This window comes from Globicephala melas, chromosome 6 (genome assembly GCF_963455315.2).
Source record: "Globicephala melas chromosome 6, mGloMel1.2, whole genome shotgun sequence".
NCBI classification, from domain to species: Eukaryota; Metazoa; Chordata; class Mammalia; order Artiodactyla; family Delphinidae; genus Globicephala; species Globicephala melas.
Window position 1 is genome coordinate 52,991,641 of NC_083319.1, and position 15,849 is coordinate 53,007,489.

Genomic DNA, 15,849 nt, shown 5'->3' on the forward strand with positions numbered 1-15,849 from the left:
AATGAATATTCAACTTCTTTTCATCTGTGACCTCCTCGCCCTGGCCCTCAGAGCTGAAAATAACTGAAAATAGCTGAAAATATCATTTTTAATCAGTTTGTTAAACATTAGGCAGCTTGCTGATTTGCTTTTAATCACATTCTGCAGATTTCTAGGCATTAATCTGATGTTTATTATGAAAATTTCACATTTGTATTCTGGGGATTTTTTTTAATAAAGAAAAACAATAATAGGAAATAATCAGGGCAGATTGTGTGCATTAGGGGCGTGCGAGAAGTATTGCAGGTGTGTGTGAAACCACCAGCATGTGAATTCCCTTTCACTGTTTTAAATTGGATTTTTCTGTTATTTCAAAATGGAAGCACATGCGGCCTTGCCTCTAAAGAATATGGTCCTAAAGTTGCGTCCAATTGTGGATGAATTCCTCTCCTTTGCCTGTTATCCTCACTAGGGTAGGATCCTCTCATCCTTCAAAAACAGAGGGTAATTACATATAGTCAACCTAGGGCTCTCATGAATCTCCTTTTCAGATTGGTATTGGGGGTAGCCACCTAGGACCATTTAAAAAATGTTTTCCGGGCTTCCCTGGTGGTGCAGTGGTTGAGAGTCCGCCTGCCGATGCAGGGAACACGGGTTCATGCCCCAGTCCGGGAAGATCCCACATGCCGCAGAGCGGCTGGGCCCGTGAGCCATGGCCACTGAGCCTGCGTGTCCGGAGCCTGTGCTCCGCAATGGAAGAGGCCACAGCAGTGAGAGTCCCGTGTACTGCAAAAAAAAAAAAAAAAAAAAAAAAAATGTGTTTTCCAAAGAAAATCAGAGGTTATTGGCCAAGCCCTGTTTTTCCTAAAACTGTTGCGTTCATAGGAAAGGAGGTATAGGTGGGAAGCAGAGGAAATACTATAAAAAAATAGAAAAGAAAATACTCTGTGTGGAACATCTTTGAATTTGAACAGTTTGCCAGCCTCTCTCTCTCTCTCTCTCTTTCTCTCAAATATGGAACAAGTCAAGAAATTTCTGAAAACATGACCCTAGTGTCAGTGGTGATTGACATACAGCCTTTTGAAGGTCTCTACAGTATAATGGTACCTTTAGTAGTGACGACTGTGGTCCTCTCCATCACTACCACCACCCCACCTCCTCCATGAATCCAAGAGGGGGGCAAGAGAGATACCTTTGTGGTTCCAGGAGTGCCACCAGCAGCCATGTCTCAACAGTCTTCTTAGAACAGGCACCTTCTCTCTCCCGCTCTACTTACTGTTCTTTTTCCCCAGGTTGAATATGTGATCAAGTGTGACATGTCAGCTCTGCAGAAGATTCTGTATCGCCATATGCAAGCCAAAGGGATCCTCCTCACAGACGGTTCGGAGAAAGATAAGAAGGTACGTTGCGGAAGATGTTGCAACTCAAGGTGCTGTCATGTATCTTCTTGGGGCTGTGACACTGGATACTCCTAGGAAACATCCCTGCTAATGCTGATTTGTCGAAGCAAATTACTGGGCTTTTTCTGGAGCTATTGTTGCTGCCTAAGAAAATCTCTTAGCCTCTTACCTGCAAACTGCATAGGAGCAGTTAGAAACGAACACCATCTTGGTGTTCGTATCACCAAAATAGTTAGCTATGCTCGTGTCAGTTCTGCACGGAATATAGCTGCCTAAGGGTGTGGTGGCATTATAGAAGGTTTCACAATCCAGTTTCATTCCCTGGGCATCTGTTCCATGTTCTAGGGAATAGACAGCTGTGAATCCTAGCGAATAGACAGTTATTTCTCAAAGCCATCCACTGGGCATAATTCCCTCCTCAAGGATAAGTTAGTCACAAGGAAGATGTTATATCTAATTCAGAAACAACTATGTAATAGTAACAGGAACTTTGGACCACAAGAGGTGTAGGTTACCGAGAAGACCTATGGCCCTTTGCTGTTTCTATAGAAGCCTATTTTTTTTAATGGGGAATACCTGATCAATTAATAACTTCTGTTTTCACTCTCCTCTACTTGTTCTTAGGGGAAAGGAGGCGCTAAGACACTTATGAACACTATCATGCAGTTGAGAAAAATCTGCAATCACCCATATATGTTTCAGCACATTGAGGTAAGTCTGCGTTCTCTGTCGTGACCCTGATCCTTACTGTGCTATTCCTACTAATACTATGCAGACAATTTTTTAAATAAAAAATAAAAGAGCGTTAAAACGTGTGGAAGTTGAAACAACATGGTCTGATAGCTTGAAGAGCAGAATTAACAAACATGAATTTTCTAGTTACGGATTCTCATTGGCACCAGACACTTGCGCATCTGGAATTTTATAACCAGGAGTTTCAAGTAGTGAGAAAATGCTGTAAGCTATGGCTCATTATGTGGGTTTGGGTAGGTGCTGTGATTTGCCTTGTTATAGTAGGAGCTCCGAAATGGAAGATAATGATAAATACATCCAGCTTCCTCAGAAGAATGCTGTGGAAAATATTAAAATAATGTATTTATACCCGTTGAACAGAAGGATGTTCTCTGTAAAAGTCACTGACTTTAGTCTGTTACTTAGATTTGTATTTTTTCCTTTCTGGCCTCTCTCATGACAGTGTAGATACAGGCTTTTATCCTGAGTCTCTGGTCTCTAGGAAGCTATTTTTAGGGGAGAGGACATATTCTGCCCTGTTCACTACATACGAATGAGTTTCCTAAAGTTGACAATTTCACCCCAGTAGGAGCCGATGACTTGAGCAGGAAGGAAAAGGAGCCACAATTGTAGCCTCCACTTTTCAGTGTTGCCGCAGATGCATATGGTCCTGGCGACAGTTACTTGCCAGGGCACTGCTTACTTTCCACTACAGATGAGGAGGAGGCATGGGGCAAGTCACTGCAGTCTCCGTGTTGGCACCCGCTTATTAACAAATAAATAAATAGAAGGTTCTAGGAATTTAACTTTCAGGAGCATATTCCTGGAAATGAGACTGAAATATTCTTGACTTTGAAGATTATTTTTTTCTTCCTTCTTTTTGGTAATCATGTTTGTTAGGTGACAGTATATATCACACCTCTATCCCTGTCCTGGAGTCCTAGCCCACCTGTGGTGGGAAATTAGAAAAACTCCTGACACTGTTATTGCCTCAGGGACAGGCAACCCTTCCTTTATAGAGTAAAAGGCCCTCGATATAAGTCAAATGACAACAGTAAAAGGAAGGAAGGATGGATGGAAGGAAGGAAGGAAGAAAAGAAAGAAGGAAGAAAGGGAGGGATGGGAAGGTCCCACCAACAAGCCTGTTTAGACACATAGTGGGAGAATCCACTGTGTGGTAGTAAGTCTATACCCCAGGTCACTTTTGACTGTGACTTGGTGTAAGTCACTCATAAGTACTTGACTTGTCATCAGATGGTAATAGATTATAGGACTGGCAGGAGGATAAACTTTAAAAAAAAATAACGTATGAAGTGTCTGGTAAACCAATAATGTGATAAATGGGCTGTAAGGTATCCATGAGTTAGTGGGGGGTACATGTTGGATTGGAGGAGCCCCCCCCCCAAAAAAAAAGATCTATTGATGAAAATGGTCGGGGTCATGTCAGGTCAACCTGTCACCCACTATCTTATTTTTCCTAAAAATAATTTTAAGATATTTACTTTGTAAAAGTATAGAGGAGTTTGAGGACTTAGAAATTATGAAAATTAGGTGTCAGTCTTAACTTCATTTTGGTTATCGTACCAAGATGAACCTCTGAGACACACTGGGCCGTGTCAGGAAGGGAGAGGTTGTCAAGCTTCTATCTGGAGCACCTGGGGAGGGAAGGGGGTAATCAAAGAAGCTAGGTCTAAGTAACATGTCCTCCTTTGCCTGCACATTGACATTTTAAGTAGCAGTCAATAGAAAGAGAGACTTGGATTTGCAATTTTTTTAATGTAAAAAACTTTTAGGAGCACATTCCTGGCAATGAGACCCACAGTTATTTGCAAAGGTATCACAGTTGTGAACCAGAGATGGTGTGTGCGTTTTGCTTTTGTCTTCGTTTTGTTTGCTTACACACCCTTTGTTCATCCTACTTCATACTAGAAACCTGGTCTCTGGATTGGGCTCACTGCCTCCCTGGGGATCTTCAAACCAGAGAAATGAAAGCAGTGTTTTTAAAATGCTGCTGATACCTGACCTTATCACCATCTATCAACACATACCATCTGAGAGACAGATGAGACCCAAATCTCTAGTCAGGAATGGCACCTGTAGAGACGAAAGGGTAGGCTTGGAGTCAGGGTAGGGTTTTTAGCTGAGGTCCATTGGCGTTAATTTTGCCGGCAGGGCAGCATCCGGAGGGGCTGGGCCTGCCATAAATGATGAGCATGTTTGGGAGCAAAGCCCAAAGGGAGGATCTGGTCCCCTTGGAGGAAAGCTTCAGTGATCTGGGAAGGAAGGGGAGCAGAGAAGGGAGACAGCTGGTGGTTAATGTGAAGGTGTGACGTGCTCTCCTCCCCACAGATGGTCTCCCTTCCCATAAGGAAGGAATGCGAAAGTCACATGGAGAACAGCAACTTATTTCTTCCACAGAATCAGTGAGGAGGGAATTCTGTAATTAAGTTCTGTGTTTTAAAAGTGGAAGCCGGTCACCTGAGGGGTACATTTAGAGCCTTATTTATAATACAGAAAAGCACAGTATGGAAGGGATGTTAGGATTCCACCAAACTAAGATTTACAGTATGTAGTACATAAATAATCATTACTTTTACTGTTAACTATTTCCACAGTGTATTTATGTGTATATATTAATCTTGATTTGCTTGTAGGAAGCTCTTCCTCTAGTCTAGACTCTAAGCTCCTTGGGGTAGCGACTTCATTTTTTTCTGGATTCCCAGTACCTGCCTACCACAGCCCTGGGCCAGTCAACACTTAATCACTGTTTGATGAGTGAACTAGCCCTATCATCTCAGTATGAGAGTCTAGAGACTTGCAGACTTACGGCATACGTTTCTGGCAGAACTATAGTCTGAATTCAAAGACTCTGAGTTTCTGGTTCATTGTATAACGAGTGTTTTCTTACTTATTCATTATCTTATTTAACTGTGCTCTAGAAATAGATAGGATGACCTCACTAATAGAATAATCATTAAGTTAATAATTACAGATCCGTTTTTGAGAATCATTTTCTTCTCTCTCTTTTAAAGGAATCCTTTGCTGAACACCTGGGCTATTCAAATGGGGTCATCAATGGGTAAATCTTAATTTTTTTTTCTTCCAAAACATAGTTTGTTGGTCCTCCCTAACTTTTCCCTCTGAAGTGTTTCCTATCACACAAATACGTAACTGCCAGCCCCCTCAGCCCTCCTCTCTCCTCAGCAGAGGGTACAGAAGTTGTTAACCAAAATGATATCAGCATTCCCTTTTACTTTACTGGCATACATTACTACATGCCTTGAGCAAGTGGCTATTCAAAGGACATAGATCTCCTTTAATAGACTTAACAGTGTCCTAGTGTTCTAAAAACGTTGTCAGAGCTTCCAAGGGTTCTTATAACCAAGAGTGTGGCTTGAGCTCAAAGCGAGTTTACCATAGGAAGTCTCAAGTTGATATTCAACATTAACGTGTATGAGAGGAAAATGTCTCATCTGCTATGCGTATGTACAGCTTGACAGTAATTTGTTAGCCTATGGTCTGTATAAGAAATAATTTTTCATTAGCAGTGGACATTGAAGAGTTGCATGCCTGCAACACAACAAAACCGAATGTTGCATTAATAGAAAGTCTCTGTTTTGCTTGTGTGGCACCAGGGAAATTTTTATTATTAGAATAAAGGGGTCAATTCTTGGATCCCAAGGGCAGACTGTGTTGCTCTCCTTTGTCTCTCCTTTTCTCCTTTTCTCTCGGTCCTTTGTTCACTCCGGGTGCCATCAGGTTGGCCAGGGTTTTGCATATTGAAAACATGGCCTCAGGGGGTGTTTGGAGGACAGTCTCACAGTAGGCGATGGATGTTGGGAAGACTTACACTTGAAAATGTCTGTTCTGTGTGTCATAAAATCAACTACCAATGATACGTTTCAGTATCATAGACTAGACTGCACATGCACTGGGGAGTTTTCCCAACAACATCACCCCTACAACTAAGTTTTAATAATATGACACATCCCTGTTGATAAAGAGGAGAGTGGTTTCTTGTGGAGGAGAAGAACTCTACTTTAACTCACTAACATTCTTCTCTATCTGACAGCACTCTATCATCGTGTTTTTTAATGTGAATTTCTGTGTAAGCCAGGATTGTGTCCCTTCCCCAATCCATTCTTCACTGTGTACATGGTGATCTTTTAAAAAGATGTCATATCTCGTCACCCCCCTGTTTAAAACCCATCATTGGCTTTCTGTTGCACTTAAAACTAAAACTAATAGAGCCCTACAGGATCGGTCCCCCCTCCCACGCTCTTCGTCTCTGCTCTCATGTCCCAGCATCCCTCTCTGCCCCCCAACTTAAGCCACACACACCATTTTTTCAATTCTTTAGACTCACCAGGCTCTTTTACTCCTCAGGGCCTTTGCATATACTCTTTCCGCTTCCTGGAATCTCCTCCTCTCCAATCCTAAGCCCACCTTTTTCACCTGGCTGCCTTTTGCTTATTTCAGGTTTTAGCTAAACTGTTAGCTCTTTAGCGGGTCACCTTTGATGCTCTACACTAGTGGCTGCCAAATTGTTTTCTGCAAAGGGCCAAATCTCAAATGTTTGCGCCTTTGCTGGCCAAAAAGTCTCTGTTGCACCTGCTCAACTTTGCCGTGGTAACTTGAAAGCAGTCCATAGGCAAACAGAAATGAGTGAGCCTGGCTGTGTGCCAATAAAACTTTATTTACAAAAACAGACAGCAGTCCAGGGGCTGATGTTTGGCCAAGCACTGCTCTAATGTAAAGAAGATGTCACATGTTGCTATGAGCGCTCATAGCAACTTGCTATTTTTCTTTTTAGGACTTATCACACGTTGTTAATTACCCATTTGGAAGGCAGGGATTCTATTTTGCTTGTACACATGCCCAGCAGTGTGCTTGGCACGTAGTAGGTGCTCAGTAAGTATTTCAATGAATCTTAAGTGCCCTAAATTAGTAATTTTATGTACTTAATAAGTTAGGGATTTAAGGAAATGACAACATATACATATATGCATGTGTAGGAAAGACAGAGAGAGGGAGGGAGAGTTTTAGGTTTCCTTTTCTTTCTAGAAACTGTCATCATACCTAGAGTATATAATATACTTTTTATGGGTTTTCTAGAAATATAGTTTATTTTTTCCATGCAACAGTCTCAGTTGCTTCGGAGTGGGTACTCATTCACTCATTCATCCATCCATTCATTCATTCTGTAGTTATTTATTGAATGTGTACTATGCACAAGGCACTATATGAAAAGCAAAGCGCTACTGGCTCCTTCAAGAAGACAGCAGTAATACTGTCTTCTTGTTTTGCATTTCTGGGTTCAGGGCTGAGCTGTATCGGGCCTCAGGAAAGTTTGAGCTACTTGATCGTATTCTGCCAAAATTGAGAGCGACTAATCACCGCGTGCTGCTTTTCTGCCAGATGACGTCTCTCATGACCATCATGGAGGATTACTTTGCTTTTCGGAACTTCCTTTACCTGCGCCTTGACGGTAAGTGTGTAAGGAATTAGCCTCTGAAGCCACACAACCCAGAGTGCAGGGATCATGGGCGCTCAGATCGAATTCCAGTCTCCCCCAAAAGGAGCAGTAAAATTCTTGAAGATTTAACTAGCAGGGTGGGGTGCAGCTTCTCTAGAGAGCAATCTTTACATCCTCCAGCTTAAAATAAGCTGAAATCGTTTGTGCTGCTGTTTATCCCACGTACAAACCAATACAAATGGACTTAGGATCACTGATAAGTACCACAATTAAATTAAGCCAAACTAAACTAAAATTGAAAAACTCTCCTTGCCCTTAGGCTTGTCTGTTACCTGTGCACCATATAGAATATTTTGATAAGCCTTTAGCTCTCTCTGTGAAGGCATATTTTAAGCGGATAAAGGCTATGACTCCTTTCTTCAGTGACACTGTTGTAGTTCATTTAAGATTATATCTATCGTTAAAGCTTCTCTCTTTTTCTAAATAGAACATATCTACATGCTACGTTAAGAGATAGGGCTTCCCTGTTTCCTGGATTTTGCCAACTGTGTAGAGTATTGGCCTGATTTTAAGAGTGAAATTTAAATACCATGTCCATAAAAAATTAGTCAGAAAATATGCATGGAAGAAAGTAGGAATTTAGGGATACTCCCTAAATTGCTATATGATTGGGGTGGCAGCTCTAGCATTTCAGAGATTAAAGGTATCAAGATTTTCATACCATGGCAGGGGTAACATTTTCAAAGAGTAGTAAGTGGGGATAGGAGCTGATGTATAGCCCGGCTGGTGTTGAATTCCTGCATGGTGTTACGAGCACCAACTTTTATCCAATGCAATATTCAAGTTATCGTCAAATGGGAAATTTAAAGTTTATGTTCCATTAAAAGGTGTTGTTTTATTTTCAATCCAACATTTTCTCCCCCTTCTGCCGTGAATTAGATATGACTGGATATTTACCAACCTCGGACCTGCCATATGTTCTCTTACTTGAGTTTTTAAGTGAATTCTCTATATGGTGTAACTCTTAGGGCCTTATTAACTTTTAAATTAATTATACCTCTGACAGACTTGATTTTTTAAAAATCTTTTTGCCTCTCCTCCTTAAAGTCACTGAAAACAGAGGAATGGTTAAGTCAATGTTAATTCTGAATTCATGACACAGTTACGTCAACCACAGTCTGTCTTTTGGCAAATCTGCCTTGTGTCTCATCTTCTGACCTGATGCATTGGTTTCTCCCTCTCTGTGAGTGGTAAGTTCAGCCTTCTGTCAGCATTCTTCCTTTGAAAGGCAAGCCCTCTCACTGCTGCTTGAGTGAGGGGGGCGGCGGCCAGCTCTATTTTCCCTGGATGTACAGTCCCCCACAGGTGTCCTGTAGAACTGTCGTTTGCTATTCTGTGGCATTTCGTTTGGAATCTCAGCTCTCTTGGGACTGTGACCTTGGAATGTTTGAGTCTGGGAAACTGGCAAGAAGTGATTTCCTTGAAACAAATCTCTCTAATGTGTTCTTACCAGCTTGAGAGAGTGTCTTTATTTTTATTTAATTTTTAAAAATGTTTTGGCTGCGTTGGGTCTCCGTTGCGGTGCGCGGGCTTTGTCTAGTTGCGGCGACCGGGGGCTACTCTTCGTTGCGGTGCACAGGCTTCTGATTGCAGTGGCTTCTCTTGTTGCCAATCTCGGACTCTAGGCGCCCGGGCTTCAGTAGTTGTGGCTCGTGGGCTCTAGAGTGCAGGCTCAGTAGTTGTGGTGCACGGGCTTAGTTGCTCCACGGCATGTGGGATCTTCCCGGAGCAGGGCTCAACCCCGTGTCCCCTGCATTGGCAGGCGGATTCTTAACCACTGCGCCACCAGGGAAGTCCCGAGAGAGTGTCTTTAATATTCTGTTGGTTGCTGTCCTTATTGTTATAATCATAATAGTCATAAAAGCTAATGTTTATGGAAGACCTACTACATGTGGGATGCCAGGCTAAGCACTTCATGAGCATTATTCATTTAATTTTCTCAACAAACAAGCTTCTGTTATCCCCTTCTTACCAGGTACGAATATGATCCCATTTAATAGATGTGAAAACAGAGGTTTAGAGAGATGAGTTAACTTGTCATAGGTTACACATGAAGCAAATGGTGACATCATGTTCTAACTTAGATGTCTCTGATTCGAAATTAGTTTAGAATCAGTTTTAGCAAATCCAGCAAGATTTATTCCATCTCTGAAAATGCAGCTTACTTTCCTAGAGACATTTGAAGACTGATTTTGAACTGAATTCAAAAATTGTAAGTTGGTTGATTGAAAATGACCAGGCCATTTCAAGAGAATGTGCTGCTCACTGATCCTACCATCAAAGGCCTTACCGTTAGGTTGGAGGAGGCAAGTAAACAAGTTCCAATAAGTGTTACAGATGCCATCGAGAAGGCTGCATGGGCTTCTGCCTGGAAGAAACAGCAGCCATTTGTTCTGGGGTTAGAGAGAATTGATGGCAAACAGTCGACATACACATGGATAAATTGGTACACACACTGCCAGCTGTACCACCCTCTTAACCCAGTTGTTAAAATGACTTCAGATTTTCATTGCTGAATTTGATGTCCCAGATTTTTGACCTCAGGGGGAAAAAAAATTTGATGACAGTTAAGTAGATATTTTTCTGCAGAGATTATGGTTGCATGAATAGATTTAACTACGATTCCATTATAGTCTTTGTTTTCACCGGAAATGATTTTTGAGTGAGAGCAAGTGATGAAGTTACATCCCAGAAGACAACATTTTCCAAAAGCAGCTGAAACTAAGTTAAAGTGACTAATCATGAAAGCCAGGCAGTGTGTTCCTTCTGGCAAAATCTGCAGTTTTCATCACAGTTGCCCTTATTATTAATTGTATGCTTGGTTATGTTCTACATTAAAGCCTATAAGAACATGGACTTGATACACTTTAAATCCTGTGCCCACCTACAAACAGCATTTCTTTGGCTGGGGCTAAACCCTGACACGGTAGTTTGACTCTCCTTGAACAATGTCCCAAAGATTGCTGATGAACAGCAGAGATCTTGGCTTGGAGAACCTTTGACTAATGGAAATGGTAACCCAGCAAATTCTGAACCTTGTAATAAGAAATGCCATAGCTTTGCATGAAAAGTGACTCAATCGTATTTTTTCCTGGCTTTATAATGTGTCAAGTTCCAAGCTACATATATGATTTAAATACACACCAGATAATATGGTCCGTCTGTTTGCTTGAAGTGTCTAGCATAGGGCCTAAAAACTCTTTTGACCAGATAATTTTGATATCCCTTTTGTTTTTCAGTGCTTTATTTTTCATTTAGTGTTATTTCATCCCAAGTAGACGTATCCACTAATTCGTTTTATTTATATCTTAATGCATGTAATTGTTAACTGATTATTTTTCAGTTCAGTGGATCAAAAGTGAACTTCTACCCTCTTAGTATATAGATGCACAGTTTTTGTACCCTGATGTCAGAAAATAGACACAGTTGGTCCCTCGTCCCTCAGTATCCAAGGTGGGGGCTTGGTTCCAGGAACCCCACAAATACCAGAATCTGCAGCTGCTCAAGCCCCTGATATAAAACAGTGTAGTGGGACTTCCCCGGCAGTCCCATAGTTAAGGCTCTGCCTTCCAATGCAGGGGGCGCAGGTTTGATCCCTGGTCGGGGAACTAAGATTCCACATGCCGTGCAGTATGGCCAAAAATTAAAAAAACAAACAAACAAGCCAAAAAACCAGTGTAGTATTTGCATGTAATCAATCTATGCGCATCCTCCCATATACTTTAAATCATGTCTAGATTACTTATGATACCTAATGCAATGTAAAGGCTATGTAAATAGTTGCTGGTGCTTGGCAAATTCAAATTATGCTTTTCCGGAACTTTCTGGAATTCTTAATTTGGAATTTGGAGTACTTTTGATCCACTGTTGATTGAATCCCTGGATGATGCACAGCCCATAGGTACAAAGGGACGACTATACCATTATCTCTGGGAACTCCGTCTTTCCCCATTTTGGAAGTGTTTGCTTTTTTTTTTTTTTTTTGGTTTCTTTGGCTTTTCCTTCACTTTAAGGCAGAGGGTAAATATGTGAACCAGTAATCTATGTGAGTAATTTTTTAAAAAAATCATTGCACCCGGGCAAATGATGTAGCAAAATGGGTTCATGATAGACCAGCACGTGTCTTCCATTAGCATCGTAAGCAGATAGTTTATCGTGATCTCAGAAAGCCAATTCTGAAAATAAGAGAAAAAAGGGCACCACGTGTTTGAAACCTCGTTTAACAAAACACATTTCACGTTCCTCCCCGCAAATCTAAATTCTTACAATTCATCATTGCAGGATTTGACCAGGTTGCAAAACTTGAAATCTGATTTGGAAAGTAGAATGAGCTCTAAAGAACATTGCTTCATTGAATGGGGACTCCCAAAGCCCCTTGTTTCTAATCCCCGTTTGCTGTATTCAGGAATGTTCTTTTTCCCTCCCCAGGAAGGTACTTACTGTTTTTATTAATATGAAAAACAGATCTCCCCATGTTTGGGAACTTGAACCTCCACAGTAACTCGATTCCATTAGCTGGAGTCACTTAGATGTTTTAATGCTCTGAAATAAATTTTCAGTATATTTTCATCGTTAAAAAAAAAACACCATGTAGAAATAATATTTGTACAACAGGTGGTTAGGGACTATCATGTAACATACATATATATGTCCCAACAGCCTAAGACCTTTTTCAGAACTCTGCAGCTACACTTTTCTGGTGAAATATATTCAGATGGAATATGGTAGGTTTTTTTCCTTTCCACAATGCAGTTCATGAAATGGCCAGGTAAATACATTACAAATACATTGTATGTGATTGAGGGGCTGATTTGGGATGCAAGTCTGGGTACCTTGGTGCCCTAAAAGTGAGTACTATTCTCTGGGGTTTCATACTCTCTGCTTATTCACTGTTTGGGAGTCTCATCAGATACCATGGGGCAAGCCATCGCCAGGTGTATTACATGCTGCTTTGTATGGTTATAGTTTATAACTCAGCGGAGCAGGATGTCAACATGAGAAACCAACTGAGAAATTCCTTTTTTTTTTTTTTTTTTGAGTTATTTTGGCTTCAAGTCTTGCTAACAAGGATAAAAATATTCCATTCACATTTTATGTTTTTACCAGCCGGATCATGCTCAGTAGCCATCTGAATGGTAAAATACAGTAGAAATAGATTTACTTTTGTTTCCATTCTCTTGGGCATGAACAAGTCCTCACTCTAAAGCCTATTGGCAAAGTAGCTTTAAGCCATTATAATCAATCTTTTAGGCACACGTGTGTGTGTGTTAAATTATTTGGTGTTTTCAAGCATAAAAATAAATTCAGAGGGGGCTTCCCTGGTGGCGCGGTGGTTGAGGGTCCGCCTGCCTATGCAGGGGATGTGGGTTCGTGCCCCGGTCCGGGAGGATCTCACATGCTGTGGAGCGGCTGGGCCTGTGAGCCATGGCCGCTGAGCCTGCGCATCTGGAGCCTGTGCTCCACAGCGGGAGAGGCCACAACAGTGAGAGGCCCGTGTACCGCAAAAAAAAAAAAAAAAAAATTCAGGAAATGTTTCTACCAAGTTTTAGGTTGACATAAGAATGTTATAGGATATGTCAGTTTCACAGATGCCCAGTCAGAATGTTTAAACTCTTTTCAACATTTTGGAACAATGAGTAGTAGACAGAGTATTCCTTCTTATTTAGAGAAAAGTCTCTCAACTATCTCTCTAATTTTTTTTTTAATTGCAAGATGTTCAAAGTTCCTTTCAAAAGTGCAAAAACCTTAGGGGATTTCCTCACCAATACTAAGAGGAGTCTGAGTCTGTTTCTCAAGGAAGTAGGCCTTTTTGTCTAACTCTGTGACATTTTCAGACAGGAGTTAATTGTCAAATTTATTTTTCTTATCCCCTCAGGCACCACCAAGTCTGAAGATCGTGCTGCTTTGCTGAAGAAATTCAATGAACCTGGGTCCCAGTATTTCATTTTCTTGCTGAGCACGAGAGCTGGAGGCCTGGGCTTAAATCTCCAGGCAGCTGATACCGTGGTCATCTTTGACAGCGACTGGAATCCTCATCAGGTGTGCATGTCTCTGACTTGGGTGCCCAGGCCTTCCTTCTGGAGAGGAACTGAAAGACTAGCACTTCCCTCCCTCATATACATTAATGGGGCAGAGCACATTTCTAAACGAGTGGACCATTTCCTCAAAGAGAAAATAACCCAGCACATTATTATGGCTGTTTTCTTACCTCTCTTGGAACATAGATATTGAGATCTCTTGCACACGCCTTTGGTGTACCTTTGAAGAGTTCAAGTTTGGGGGACAAAGACTCAAGTTTCTGCCTAGTTTTAAGCCATCCCCCCACCCCCCTACCCCATCTCCTGGGATTGCCGCTGAACAAAGCATATTTAGTTAAGGATAAATCAAAAATGTTCCAAGGGCTTCCCTGGTGGCGCGGTGGTTGAGAGTCCGCCTGCCGATGCAGGGGACGTGGGTTCGTGCCCCGGTCCGGGAAGATCCCACATGCCGCGGAGCGGCTGGGCCCGTGAGCCATGGCCGCTGAGCCTGCGCGTCCGGAGCCTGTGCTCCGCAACGGGAGAGGCCGCGACAGTGAGAGGCCCGCGTACCACAAAAAAAAAAAAAAAAAAAAAAAAGTTACAAGATAAAAACAACATAAAACAGCTAACATTTATTGGATCCTCACTCTATGCCAGCCTCTTTTTTTTTTTTTTTTGCGGTATGCGGGCCTCTCACTGTTGTGGCCTCTCCCGTTGCGGAGCACAGGCTCCGGACGCGCAGGCTCAGCGGCCATGGCTCACGGGCCCAGCCGCTCCGCGGCATGTGGGATCTTCCCGGACCGGGGCACGAACCCACGTCCCCTGCATCGGCAGGCGGACTCTCAACCACCGCGCCACCAGGGAAGCCCCTGTAATTATTCTTTATTATGTTGAATCAAAATTAACACACATGGATGAAATAGGGTTTATTTGACATAGGTTGACAGATTGAAGATACAGACCTTAAAGTTGCTAACTGGAGGTCGCTGCTAAAGTCAAAGATAGAACATATGAATGTAGGATTAGCACTAAAACCCCTCGGGATTATCAGGACTCTCATTCCCAAACTGTTATGAGAAACATGGGTTGGCACTTTATTTTATTCATTTTAACCCATGAAGCTGGAGCTGTGTTGTTATTACAGAATGGTCAACCACACAGTTACTTTGGAGGTCCTTTTCTCAGGCTGTGTTCTTGTCTTCAGCTATAATCACACCTAAATCAGTATGATGGGCTTTCAGACCACGGAGACCTCAGAATTGGTGAATAATCCATTCAGTGATTACAACGCTTCTTTCTTCGTCGTAATACCTCCCCCCCATTTTTGGCTTAGGGGCCCACAGGCTTACCTTGCGTAAACTTTTTCAGCCTAGAAATCGTCATTTTTGCTATTTTTCAAATAGATAGATCATCTTACATTAAAGGTTTTTTGTCTTGTTTTTTGGGTTTGCTTGTTTGTTTGTTTATTTTGGCTGTGTCGGGTCTTCGTTGCGGCCTGCGGGATCCTTTGTTGAGGCATGCGAGATCTTTCGTTGTGGCCCACGGGCTTCTTTCTAGTTGTGGCGTGCGGGTTTTCTCCCTCTAGTTGTGGCACGTGGGGTCCAGAGCACGCGGGCTCTGTAGTTTGCTGCACGCAGGCTCTCTCGTTGAGGCGCACGAGCTCAGTAGTTGTGGTACGCAGGCTTAGTTGCTCCGCGGCACGTGGGATCTTATTTCCCCGATCAAGGATCAAACCCGCGTCCCCTGCATTGGAAGGCAGATTCTTTACCACTGGACCACCAGGGAAGTCCCTAGATAGATCATCTTAAACATACCAAAAAAACACCACTGCTGCCACCACCACCAAAAAAAAAGCAAAAAACTAATTGCTGTAAGCACCCAGGGGTTCAAGAACTTGTTGCCCTGTTGGTAGATGGTCCATGCCCTCTACTTCCTCACCTGGCATGTTCTGCCGCCACCTGTGCCTTAGTGTTTTGTAGGTTATCAGCATCTTCTAGGACAGGGGTCAGCAAACTGCAACCCAGGGCTGAGTCTGGCCCGCAACCTGAGTTTGGACCACCTGAAAGCAAAGCATGGTTCTCACATTTAAAAGTATAAAAATGTAAATTGCAAAAGAAAGAAAAACGATTACCAGCCTCTTGGTGAGAACAGTCGCTCAGTGTTTGCTCTTGGCCAAGATAGCCTG

General features: G+C 42.3%; 1 protein-coding gene across 6 annotated transcripts in view; it reads left to right on the forward strand.

Annotated features, from left to right (window-relative positions):
- SMARCA2 (SWI/SNF related BAF chromatin remodeling complex subunit ATPase 2) overlaps positions 1-15,849 on the forward strand; it is a 172,684-nt gene that overhangs the window by 80,739 nt on the left and 76,096 nt on the right. For all 6 annotated transcript variants that reach the window (XM_060300876.1, XM_060300880.2, XM_060300878.2 and 3 more), the window contains 5 exons: positions 1,272-1,379; positions 2,004-2,090; positions 5,144-5,190; positions 7,433-7,599; positions 13,523-13,686. In XM_060300876.1, the coding sequence (XP_060156859.1) occupies positions 1,272-1,379; positions 2,004-2,090; positions 5,144-5,190; positions 7,433-7,599; positions 13,523-13,686 (573 nt within the window). The remainder of the gene's footprint in view (positions 1-1,271; positions 1,380-2,003; positions 2,091-5,143; positions 5,191-7,432; positions 7,600-13,522; positions 13,687-15,849) is intronic.